Genomic DNA, 13,477 nt, shown 5'->3' with positions numbered 1-13,477 from the left:
TGAAAACAAACAAACAAAAGTGTAATGCTGATTTACACAAAAGGTCCCATGTCAAACAACAACAGGAAAAGTCTTCTAAAAATCATCCATTAGGGGAAATAGTGTCACCCAACAAATAATGTTAAAAGGTAAATGTAAAACTCTCAAATAATTATTACATGAATGGCTTATCTTTGACATAAAAATATTCTTTTAAAAAACAACTATGATGTTCATAGTGAGAATGTCTTCAAAAGACATTCAAGCTACCTAGTGTATGCAGGCCAGTGAGTAAAAGAGAAAGGAGAAATCAGCTCGTCCATAGCCAGAACTACATGTGCCTCCTTCCTTGGAGACACACCTAAGTCGTACTTGTGAAAATGGTAGAGTTGTGACATGAAAACCTACCTGATAATTTAAAACACCAGGTAATAAACATGAGGGGCAACAAGAAATACTTTTGGGCAAGTGATTACTTGACATAATGCCTTTGAAATTATGTATCATAATTAAAAAAGAAAAAGCCTTACAATTAGCAGCCGGACCCTGTGAAACATATAGGACAATGGAAGGCACTACATAAGCCTCAGTTATATCTAACTCTAGTTGGAAAGTTCAGTTTTTCCTTCTTAAGAAGACAGCCAGTGTGAACATTATTCTTATATTCCCCTGAGTTCAACATGATTGGGCAAAGCAGCACCAATTTAAAAAAATATCTGCAATGCCGGCACTGCAGTTTGGAGTCACTTACACTGATGGCCCCATAGGTCTCTCATAAGAGCACTTTAGAACGTGATTAAAAATATGGAAATGTCTTTCGGTATTTCAGCATTGTGGAACCACCACAGAACGCACTACAAATGTCTGTTTATCCGCTCAGCCTTTCCACCTGTATCTAGCAATTGCTGCTTGTTTCCGTGCTATGCCACTGAGCTTGCTCCTGTGTGCGTCTAGATGAAATGTCAGTATGCTTCCTGCTTCACAGTCCTTTCTGGCTGGAAAACCTGGCAAGTATCATGTCATGCCAGTCTTGAGCAGTATGCCTTGCAGGTCCTCTGGTAAGGCTAGGATAATTGCATCTATATGTGTCCGTAACTTCTCCACAGTGTCAGGCTTCACAGGTAAATTCTCTCGGTCAGCCTGCAACTACATAAGGAATGGTTTTAGTGAATCTGTATTAATATATTGCCTTTGCTACATAAACACCTTTTTATAGAATGATCACTTGGAAGTTTAGGTCTCCGCCTAGAATTTACAGAAACTAAAATTGTAGAGAACATCAAGTGGGGGAGGGGTGTAAAGGACCTCAATAAAGGCCGTTCTATACACTCATAGACGATGCCTAAGGATAGTATGTGCCATAAAATCTAGGTAAGACAATGGCTTTAGAGAGTTCAGGAGATTCTGTTTTAAATCTCTTTTGAGGGGCTAGAGAGTTCAGCAGTTAAGGGCACTGGCTACACTTGTGGAAAACCTGGGTTCAGGTCCTAGCATATACATGGCTTCATACTGCCAATGGAGGGGGTGCCATTTTCTGGCTTCTGCAAGCACTGCATGCATATGGTGCACTTACTAAGAGCAAGCCATACATTTATACTCATAAAATAATTTTTAAAATTGTTTAAATGTCTTTCAAATAATTTAGAATCATTTGATCTATTTGAATGAGCAAAATTTCTAGTGATATCTACCATCAACTGGCCAATCTCAAATGTTCTCATTTAAAAAACGACTTCTGTAGTACACAACAGAGTGAGAGTCAGCTCAGATGAGAAAATATTTTCACAGAAAGGTCCATTTTCTATCCTCATCTCTTTAGTTACATACCAGCTTATTTTTCAGCTTCAACACAAGGTCCACTGTTTCTACTTCTGTGTGTTTCTGGATCCAGAGAAGGAGATCCTACAACAATAAGAAAATCCTCAGTTGGTACAGACTCAGAACCTCTCTGTTCCAGCCAGCGAGTCTAGCGGAAAGGAAGGACAAGACGGGAAGAAAGACAGGGCACACAATTCCCACACAGCAGTATAAGCCCAAGGGTAATTTTCATGAAAATCTAAAAGTGTTAAGTAGATAAATTTCAACATCGGCCAAAACAACTGTAAACAAAAATATAAGAAAACTCCTTTCTGAGGTGGCCTTTTTGTCAAGACAGAAAAACTGAACAGCAGCTCAATGCAATACTAATCTTTACTTAGTATATTAGTAATTTATAAGGAATAGTTAGCTAACAAATCAAGATAACCAAACACAAACATATTACTTGATATAATTTTTATATCTTCAAATAAGATCTTTATAGGGCTTACATGAGGTTGCTTTCATCATAGCATTTTTCTAAAAGCCACAGTCACTAGGAGTTTCTGACAGAAATGATAACACTGTGACCTGCCTACCTCAGCATTTAAAGCTAAATACAAATGCAACTTTTTAGACTGTACTGTCTCTACAAGTGTCCTGTGACGCAGGCTGTGAGACCAATATGAAATGCAGTCCAACCACATGCACAGTGCCATGCACAGCACCAACTGGAGGCGGTGACGAGGTCACACCAGAAGCCAGCTGGACTGAGCCTGCACGCATGTGAGTCCTGATCCCAGGTATACTCAATCCTTTAATATTTGCCAGTTTCCCAGATATAATACTCCTACTGCAGGTGATTTCATGCTACTAATGGAGGTCACTGAACACACAACTGGAAAGAGATGCGCACAGTTAGTTCTCATAGACCAAAAAGCAGACTACAGCACACCATGGCTTCACAGCGTGGGGTGCAGACTGAGGCGAGCTCACTGAACTGAACTACAGGTGCAGCAGAATGCAGATCACAACCCACCCACCTCCAGGACATGACAATTGAGAGAGAGCTCTGACTCATAGGACAGGATAGGAGAACGTTAGCTGTGCATACTATGTAAATAAAGTAGTGCTCTGTGTATAAAGACACTACTGACAAGACAGATACCCCAGGTTAGACCTTGTACCTGCATGGGGGAAAAGGAACCCTGGCCCTGAAATGTGTCCTCCAGATCATACTCACACTGCAGCATGCATGCACACACACATACATACACAGAATAAGTACGTAAATATAATAAAGTGCTGTCCGAGTATTACTCTAAGCCTCTAAGAATACTTTTGTACTCTGAACACTTGCATGTACTAATACACTTTTTTCTGACCTCTTCACAAAGAGCTTCTAGATGAAGTGCCTCCAATTTTTGAGTCATTTCTTTCCGCCGGGTCTTGAACCAGCCATCAAAATTTGGAGACTTTAGAAACTGCCTACAAAATAAATATTAAAAAAGCAAAGTTTAGTTAAGATTTATTTCTTGTTTCAAAATCCTCCTCTTAAAACAAAGCAAAGCAAAACAACAAGAACAAACAGGGATTCAAGTAGTCCAGGCTTGTTCTGAAGCCTGGGAAAAACAAACTCGTTAGGAAGCTGATTCTGGGTCCTCCTGGCTCCACCTCCCAAGTGTCTGGATTATAGACATGCAACACCATACCAGCCTTTCCTTCCTTTCTTATAGTTCAGAAACCCATACGATATGAATATCTTGGTTTTCAACTAGTTTTTTTTTTTTTTTTTTTTTAAGTAAAGATCCACAGCTAGGAGGAAAATAAGTAAAGAGCCTAACCGGTAAAGTCCAATCCAGTCGCCCTTTATTCCAGAGGTGAGCTGAGGCCCTGTTTTCTCAAGTGTTTTCATAAATTCTTCTGGAAGGAACTGCCGTAACTGGGGTGGACTCTAGAAAACAAGGCATAATATATTTAGAAATAAGGAACTGGTCTATTCAAAGCAGTTAAGTATAGCTAGACAATGAAAAAGAGGAAATTGCTTGAATATCACATACCTTCCACGGAGAAATACTTTTCTGCAAAGGCATCAAGCTTGCCACATATCTTTCCTGAAGCAAAAATAAATAAATAAATGTATGTATGTGTGTCTGGTGTTCTTACACAGTCTTACTTAAGGGAACTTACATTTTAATAAAGCGGTTGTCCAAGTGATACTATGGCATCACACACACACACACACACACACACACACAGCCTTTTTTCACCCAGTTTCTGTGTGAAACTTGTAACTCCTTACTACAGGCAGTTCATAGAAACCAGATTTTCACTCCCATAGTACGTAACAAAGATCTCTTAAGTCTTCCATGGCCTTTCTACATACAAGTTGCTAGCCAGGAGTTCTCTAATCTATCTGGTCAGAAAGGGTCTGGATCACAACTTCAAGGAGGAGTCTGCCAGACAGGCTCTGTTGACTCCCACCACCCACTGCATCAGTAACAGTGAACACGGATACCCAGGCTTCAGCCATGCTTATGCAAGGAAGTCTCTGTAGCATCCCAAAAGACATGGGTTAAAGAGTTCTAAGGTAGAACCCTGGCATTCATAGCGGTGGCACATTCAGAGACATCGTGCAAGCTTTAGTCTCTCCCTTCATACCTCATCCTATCTATCTGTACTCTTTGTAATGCTCTGTATAATAAACCAGCTAACATCAGTGTTTCCCTGAGTCATTCAAGTAAATTAGTGAAACCCCAAGAAGGGGATTATGGGATTTAGAATGGATCAGTAATCACAGACTAGAGCTTGTGATTGGCATCTAACATGCAATAGAGCATCATCAAGAACCCAGCCCTCAGCATTTGGGATCTGAAGCTATAGCCAGGTAGATTATCATCAGAACTAGATTAAAGGATACCTTGCTGGTGTCTACTGCAGAACTAATTAATCACTTGCTTGTTGGTAAGGTAAAAAAACTTCATGCTTCATGGAATCATAAAAGTGATAGGTCTTGTGGATATATAAAAGGAAAAAGTGAGCCCAGGTGTTTTGTTTTTTAATAATTTTAAGTAATTATATTCATTTATTCTCACCCACACACACACACACACACACCTTCAATGCTTTCACCATTTCCTACAAAAGACTGCTCCAGTTAAAATGAATTGGGAAGTCATGTTTCAACAAAATTTAACTAAGGCTTGGACACTCAAAACAGACTACTTTTAGTTTTGCTGTCTTTCTTTCTGAGATGGGTGGCTTGTTGTATTGCCAAAGCTGATCTTGAACTCATGGCTTCAAGTTATCCTTCCACCTTAGGTTCCCAAGTAGCTGGTACATGGCACTGTGCCCAGTTCATAATTTTGTCTGTTGATAATAATCTGTGTGTGAGTGTATGACATATGGGTTTAAGTGCCCAGCACACACGTGGAAGTCAGAGGACAACTCCGGAGCTGGTTCTCTTCTTCCGTCTTCATCCAGGCCTCAGGGATTGAACGAGTTGCCAGGCTTATACAGCAACTGCCTTTACTTCCAAGCCCTCTCAACAGCTCTTGCTTGTTTTGTTGAGATGGGGTCTGGCTATATACTCCTAGCTATCCCTGAACTCATGATCCTCCTACCACCAATTGTAATTATAGGACTATGCTACTCTTATCTGGCTCTAAATCCATTCATCCATCCATCCATCCATCCATCCATCCATCCATCCATCCATCCATCTTCTCTGTGTAGCCCTGGCTGTCCTGGCACTTGCCCTGTAAACCAGGCTGGCCTCTAATACAGAGATCTGTCTACCTCTGCCTCCCGCTCATATATATTTTAAAGATTAATTTTTAAAATTCTTATTTGTGTGTGTGTGTGAGTGAATGAGAGAGAGAGAGAACACTCATAGATACCGGAAGAGGGTGCTGAATGCCCTAAAGTTAGAACAACAGGCAGTTTTGAACCTCTAAAAATGGATGGCTGGGACAGAACTCTGGTCCTTAGCAAGAGCAACAAGTGCTTCTAACTGCATAGCCATCTTTCCAGCCACATATAGTTTTAATGACAATTATTAAACATGCTATGTCAGAAAATATATGTAACACTGTAGATGCTTCATCTCTTGTAATCCTTGAAACATGTTGTGCTAAGGAAACTGCTGGGAAACTGAAGCTTCAAAAAGCAACCTAGCCAGACTCTTATTTGAACTTGAGTTCAATTGTTGCTATTTGTTTAAATTGAGATTATAATTACATCATTTCCCCATTTCTCTTTCGTCCTCCCAAACCTATATATAACTACCAGCTCACCCTGTGTCTTTTCAAATTCATGGCCTCTTTAGCTTTGTGTGTGTGTGTGTGTGTGTGTGTGTACCTGTTCTGCCTGTATACTAGTACTTGTTTGTAAGTGTTCAGGTCTGACTGACTACCTGGTACTGGATAACCAGCTGGTGTGCCCTTCCCTAGGGAAGACCATGTCTCCCACGCTCATCATTCCTTAGTTGCCTACAGTTTTGTCTTCTCTCCCACGTGAGCATGCCTACTAGTGCTGTCACTGTCACTGTTCCCGTCACATTTAGGCAGCCACACTGGTGAGATTTCATGGGTGTAGGTAGCCTCTGATGTTTCTAAAAGATAAAATCTCACAGCAAACTTCCTGTTTCTCTGGATCTTAAACTCTTTCTACTCCCTCTTACACAATGATCCCTAAGCTATAACCTCCACACACCGTGGAGGAACTGTGTTGTGGATTTGGGCTCCACAGCTCTGCATTTTGATTGGTTTGTTGTGCGAGTTGTTTGTTTTTTGTCTGTGAGACAGCATCAGCCTTGGCTAACTTTCAACTTGTGACAATCCTGCTTCAGCCTCCTGAGTGCTAGGAATACAGAAGTGAATCTCAAGTGGTACTTAGCCTATGCTAAGTACAAAAAAAAAAAAAAAAAAAAAAAAATGTAGTTTGATTCTAGGCCTCAAATCCAAGGTCTCACTAATGCTTATTGTACCACTGAATTATAGCTTCAGCATAACACAGGTTTAAATGGATCAAAATTCTATCCCCAAAACAAGAAAGAATACTTTCTTTCTAAAAATGAACATCAAAGATCTTCAGGTTGCTTTCATGTAACATTTGTAGATTCTATAGCAACTACATAAAGGTAATGATGCAATTTCCAGACCAAGACACTGTCTGTCATACTGCTGATATTTATATCTCACTCCGCTAAGTTTCTTAGAATGGTTGTATTATCTAGTTGTTTATTCAATAAATAGTTAAAGGCCACCCGACATCAGAAGGAGGATGTGCTAAGGTTCCTTTTCAGAGTTATAGAGCTTCCTGGATATGGTATCCACCTGTTCAAAAAAAAAAAAAAAAAACCAAAAAAAACCCCCCCCCCCACACACACACACACAAAAAAAAAAAAACCAGTATCAGCCAGGTATGGTAGCACATGTCTTTAATCCCAGGACTTGAGAGGCAGAAGCAAGTATATTGCTATTGAGTTGGAGGCCATCCTAATCTACATATGATTTTCAGGTCAGCCAGGGCTACATAGTGAGATTCTGTCTCAAACAAAACAAAAACAAACAAACAGTAGAGACAGAAACTCTAGGGCGACCTCTTAAGGTACAAAACTCAGGCATGATATAAAATCTCACCACAGGCTAGTTCAGAAAAAATGTATGTACCAAGACACAGGTACTCCCTGCTTTGACCCACTTGGGCCAAAACAGTGCACTGTTGTAATCATTTTTAATTCCAATCCTGGGGCGGGGGAGAGGGGTGTTACTCCACCTTTGATCATTTATTTTACAGATAAAAGACATACATAACTTTTATTACTTATAATAAACCTTAAACAGCACAAGAGCTGGGCAGATATCTACCCTCTATGCTGCTAGAATCTAGTTTTTAATAGATAACCCTGAGTTATTACTTACCATGTTTCATCTGGGCTGCTCTTAACTCTATATGGCCAGACTTTGGGGCCATGTTTTCACAACCCCTAACCCATGGACTTTTTTCTCCTCTTCCTTTCTCTCCTTTGTGGTTCTCCTCTCACCCCACAGGCCCAGAAACCCTAAACCTGCCTATGTCTCTTGACTATTGGCTATTGGCATCTTTAGTCAACAATCAGAAATAACTTGGGGCAAGGTCACATAGCGTCACTTGGGTCTATATGAGGACTCTCTTATCTCTGGGGCAACAAGACCTTGAGGAACCAATAGTAGCATTAGAATACAAGCAACATCAGGGCAAGCCACTAGAGTCCAATTCCCCTTCACTGACCCTGACCAGAGAGATACTTCTGCCCTCTGGGTCCCTGTCACAGAGCAGATAGTGCTTTAATAAGAGAGCAACCTGCGGGACTGCTGGTATACCTCAGCAGTAAGGGAGACAGGAACAAAGTTCCAGCCTTGGCTTCTATTTATAAGGGTGATGTAGACAAATTCTTAAGGGAACCTAGGATAAATCTGATAGAAAGGAGCCACCGCTCTTACTAGAGCAGCCTCCTCACTCCCAGGTAGCAGACACAGAGAAATCTTCTGAAGTAGATCCTCACATTACTGGAGGAAACAAGAGCTCCTAGTCTGAAGAAGATGGTGTTTAAGAGAAGGAAAGAATGGGATTGGCTGAATCATGCAGAAAACACCTCCTACCCACCTACTCAAGAGCTTCCTCCTGAAGAGTGTGTACAGCTCTTCTCAGTAAGACAACAGCACCATGATCAAAGGGGCAGGTTCTCTTTGCTGCATCTGACATCCCCCACCAGTAATTTCTGATGAAGAACTGGACCCAGCTTTGCACATATTGTGGGGATTTATATCAGAACCTGTAATAGCTAACACAAACCTGACCTGATCCTTGGGTATCTGCACCACTTGTAATGATTTGTTCTATGGATGCTGTACCATAAATCCATAGAACAATCACCAAAGCACATGCCTTTATTCCCAGCATTTAGGAGGCAGAGACAGGAGAATCTCTGTGAGTTCAGGACAGTCAGATCTACACAGAGAGACGCTGTCTCAAAAATCAACCATACAAAAAAGAACAATCACCAAAAGTGTCTATTATACCTCTAGGATAAACGGTCTGCGTGCTGACTGACATCTAATGCAGCAGTTTGGTAGTAAACTGTCTGTGGTTACGTGACATAAGCATCTGGTAAAAACAACCTTGACACACGAGTCAAGATGTTCATAGGAATTTAAAAATTAATTCAGTTAGCTGGGCGGTCTTTAATCCCAAAGTTAAAATCCCACTAAAATCTTTAGTCCGAGCACTTGGGAAGCAAAGGCAGGGAGATCTCTGTGGTCTACAGAGTTATTAGTTTGAGGATAGCCAGGGCTACACAGAGAAACCATATCTTGAAAAACAAAACAAACTGATTCAGTGGAAACCCTTCGGTTTCTAAAAATGAAGCACTGGTATTAAACTCACTACTGTAAGGGTTTCTGTGATTGGTATAAAGCATCCTACCAAAGACTCTCTGTTAAAGCTTGGTTCCCTAGCTGGGGTACAACTGAGAGGTGAGTGAATGACAGAAACACTAAAGTCATCAATGGGTTAATCCACTGCTAAACTTGTATGGAATGAGCTAGGAAGAGGTAGGACCTTACAAGAGGTCACAGACAGGACAACCCTGGATGGGAAACCTTGTCCCTTTCTCACAAAGTGTGCAGCCTCTGCTACAGGTTCACACTGCTGTGACAGACTACCTTGCTTCAAGCCTAAAACAGTGGACAGTCTGACCTTTCACTCAAGTCTCTGTCTGAAATTATGAGCAAAACTAAATCCTCCATTTGAACTGAGAATTTTGTGGCTTTATGGTGATACAACTTTAATAGTCTTTAATGGGCTTTGGGGCACCTAATAAACACTACATTTAGAAAGGTGTGGTGGCACACATAATACCAGCACTCACAAGGCAGACACTCAAAAAGACTGCCACAAATTGGAGCCAGGCTGATCTGCATAGTGGGTTCCATGCCAGCCAACGCTAAGGAGGAAAGAAAGGACAGATAGAAGGGAGGGAAGAAAGGACCGATAGAAGGGAGAGAGAGGGAGAGAGACAGAGACAGAGACAGACAGGGGAGACTATACTTGACTACTGGTTCTTACATAACAAATACGAATGAAGATACAGCCACCCGCACCATTGTGAAGTTCATAAACAAACCTGCTCTTGCTTTTGCAATACAAGGCCTTTTCAGTGTTGTTGAGGGGCTTTTTGTTGGTGGTAGTGGTGGTTTTTGGTTTTGGTTTTTTGTTGGTGGTTTTGAGGCAGGAATGCACTCTGGGCCCTTGACTGGCCTCTGATTTTCAACAATCCTGCTGTTCCTATATTGTAAGTGCTGGGATTATTAGGTAATCACCATGGATCGTCAAGTTTCATATCAAAGGTATCTTGGAATGTTTATCACCTGGAATTACGGATTGAATTTTATTGTTTTGTGCTCAACTTTCTCATGCTCTCCACCTCCGAAGTGTAGTGTAGGATGTAGCTCAATGGCAGAGTCTTTGCTTTGCAAGGGCAAGGCCTTGGGATGGATCCTTGCACCACCCTCCCTTCACTACCACCCTACCCCAATCACTTTAACTCTATGCATTCTGGATGGTGGAGGTTTGAATGAGAATAGGCTCATATATTTAAATACTTACCCCCACTGGTGGAAACATTTGGGAAGTAGTAGGAGGTATGGCCTTGTTGGAAGAAGTATCACTGAGGGTTAGCTTGAGCTTTGAAAGCTCAGGCCATTCCCAGTTAGCTTTCTCTGTCTCAAGACTGTGAATCAAGACTTAGGCTCTTAGCTATTGCTCCAGCACTGTGACGTCATGCATGCTGCCATGCCCCCACCATGATGGTCACAGACTCTAACCCTCTGCAACTATAAGCTCAAATAAACTTTTGTTGTATACATTGCCTTGGCCATAGTCTCTTATCACAGAAATAAAAAAGCAATGCAGACAATTCTGTGTCTATTTCAAAAGAATGGTGAATAAAAAAAGAATAAAAACTGTATTAGTATCTCAATAAAGACTTATAATGTGTGACTACCCTTCAAGAAGCCTATGACCATGTTCTCAGGGATCTTTCTGATTGTTCTTCTTTCTCTTAAACCTAGTGCTTGTAATGTATACTGTCCATCTCTTAATAAGCTCCAACCCTACTTCAAAAAATGCATTAATGAACTTCAAAGTTATTTAGGGACCATAGAATCAGGCCTATCTCAAGGACAAGCAGACTGAAGGCAGATGACTTACCTACTTCCTTAGTGAACTACTACTTACAAGTGAACTGGAGCCAGGAATCCACACTTCTCCTAAGTGGCTGGATTGTAAATCACTAAACCCATTAATTGGCAAAGCATATAAGTTAAGATTGAAAAATGGGAATCACATTTATACATGCTCAGTAAATCATTAAGATTAATAACTTACTAATGGAATGATGAAACTTTGTGTTAGTTCCAAAAAATAGCGCCGGAGTATAACGCTTTGGGCCTCAGAAGGACGCTTCTGCTGTATACCCTTGTGAGAAGAAAATGGAAATCCATATTTTAGTGTCAGGAAATTTAAGATAACAACCAACTCCAACTACTTTGTAACTAGACATTTAAATTTAGTACCAACCAACCAACCAACCAAAATACTTAGAGTGTTATATTGAAATAATTTAATTTTAAGTTCATTTTGTAAATTTTGTAAAAGGAAGCTTTAGCTGAAGGCTGGGGAGAGAAAGCTTAACTGTAACTGTACTAAGTTACAGCTTTACAGGAGCAAGCAATTTTGGTGTGTTCTTATTGTACAGCAGGGTAATCATAGAATATTTATGTACTAAATATCTAAAAAAAAAAAAACAGAAGAAAGGATTTTAAATGTTTTCACTACAAAGAAATGATAAGTGTTTGAAGAAATGGGATTCTTTAACCTGACAAAAGATGATACAATATATACATGTATCAAAAGACCATAGTATTTGCATTTATCATTCAAATATAAATTTAATTGAAAAATCCTGAGTAAAACCCAAGAACATACATGTATTAATATCATTTATCACATACTTAAGAGCATCACTTCACAATGAAAATAATCTTTATTTTACATACATTATATTAATACTACTAACATATCTTAAAACAAGAAGCCCCCCAATTTTTCTCTTACTGTTAGTGATATTTTCACAATGTCTAGGTTTCCAGAATGACTGGCATTTTCCCATATCTACAGAGCCAACACTCAAGTCTATGCGCTGGTATCTTGATTATGTGTGTGTGCACCTTACCAACTGAACCATCTTTGCAGCCCCTTGTCTTTTGATTAATTTTAAATTAAAAAAAAATTACTTACATTGTTGAGAGCTTTTGGTGCCACTTGTAGAACTTTGGCATCTGTCACTGGGCTCAGATCGGGATGTGAGAACCAGTGACCCCGGGGCTTTGTGTGCTGCTTTCCTGCATCGTTGCCTGTGTGATCCTTTGCTTACGCTTTACTTACTTACTGTCCTGTGTGACCGCCTTGTCTACTACTTCCCTTGATGACTTTTTTAGTCTTTGCTCTAAGGGCTGACCGTGTTTTTCGGATGGACCTGGAATGCTATAGAGCAGGCTGCTGAGACAGAAAGCTGCTTCAGCCTCAGCACTGGCTGGAGTCTGTGAGCATTTGCTCTGTTTTTCTTCTTTTTCAATCTTCACTCCCTCCCTTGAGATCCTGTTGACTGAGCTGGCTTGGTCAATACATTTGTATGTGTGCGTGTGCACATGTGTGCCAAGGAGTGGTTGTATAGATCAGAGGACAACATGCAGGAGTCAGTTCTGTCTTTATTATGGAAATCCTGAGACAACTCAGGTTTATACATTTATTTTGTATGTAGCAGTGTGTGTGTATGACTGGGGAAGTGGGAAGAAGCACACATATACCACTGCAAAATATGTGGAGGGCTATTTGTGGGAGCTAGTTTTCTCCTCTCTCTTACAGCATGTGGGTCCTCCCCAGACACTGAACTGGGTTGTCAGCTTGGCAGCAAACGCCATCACCTGGTGAGTCATCTCACCATACCTATGTGTCTACTTTTGAGACAAGGGCCTGATAGGTCTAGAACTTAGATCCTTCCGTCTCAAGTTTCCTAGGGCTAATACTACAAGTTTGAGCAAAACATACAAACCTAAGGTTGGATTTAAAAGTGATTCGGGGGTGAGGTGTGCATCAGAGCTAGCAAGATGCCACAGTGAGTAAAGGTATTTTCCCCTGGAACCCAAATAAAAGGTGGAAAGAGAGAATTTCATACGCACACACACACAAACACACAGAGATTTTTTTAATTTTTGAAAGATAATGCAAGTCAAGGCAAGATTGCACATGCCTTAGTGCAGAGTTCTATCACGCCTTCAAAGAAGATCTAATTCCAGTTCCGCACAAACTATTCCACAAAATAGAAACAGAAGGTACTCTACCCAACACATTCTATGAAGCCACAATTACTCTGATACCTAAACCACAGAAAGACCCAACAAAGACAGAGAATTTCAGACTAATTTCCCTTATGAATATGGATGCAAAAATACTCAATAAAATTCTCGCTAACCGAATCCAAGAACACATTAAAACAATCATCCATAGCCGGGCGTGGTGGCGCACGCCTTTAATCCCAGCACTCGGGAGGCAGAGGCAGGCGGATTTCTGAGTTCGAGGCCAGCCTGGTCTACAAAGT

At 40.6% G+C, this 13,477-nt stretch overlaps 1 protein-coding gene across 2 annotated transcripts in view; it reads right to left on the bottom strand.

Annotated features, from left to right (window-relative positions):
- Positions 1-13,477, bottom strand: part of Dennd6a (DENN domain containing 6A) — a 53,962-nt gene continuing 40,485 nt past the window's right edge. For both annotated transcript variants that reach the window (XM_021181499.1, XM_029469006.1), the window contains exons 15-20: positions 11,206-11,295; positions 3,837-3,890; positions 3,621-3,730; positions 3,162-3,264; positions 1,807-1,881; positions 1-1,125 (exon numbers count right to left, since the gene is read on the bottom strand). In XM_021181499.1, the coding sequence (XP_021037158.1) occupies positions 994-1,125; positions 1,807-1,881; positions 3,162-3,264; positions 3,621-3,730; positions 3,837-3,890; positions 11,206-11,295 (564 nt within the window). In that variant the 3' untranslated portion in view covers positions 1-993. The remainder of the gene's footprint in view (positions 1,126-1,806; positions 1,882-3,161; positions 3,265-3,620; positions 3,731-3,836; positions 3,891-11,205; positions 11,296-13,477) is intronic.

The sequence above is a fragment of the Mus caroli genome, chromosome 14 (genome assembly GCF_900094665.2).
Source record: "Mus caroli chromosome 14, CAROLI_EIJ_v1.1, whole genome shotgun sequence".
NCBI lineage: Eukaryota > Metazoa > Chordata > Mammalia > Rodentia > Muridae > Mus > Mus caroli.
The sequence above is the reverse complement of the archived record's forward strand: the minus strand, read 5'-3'. Positions and strand labels throughout refer to the sequence as shown.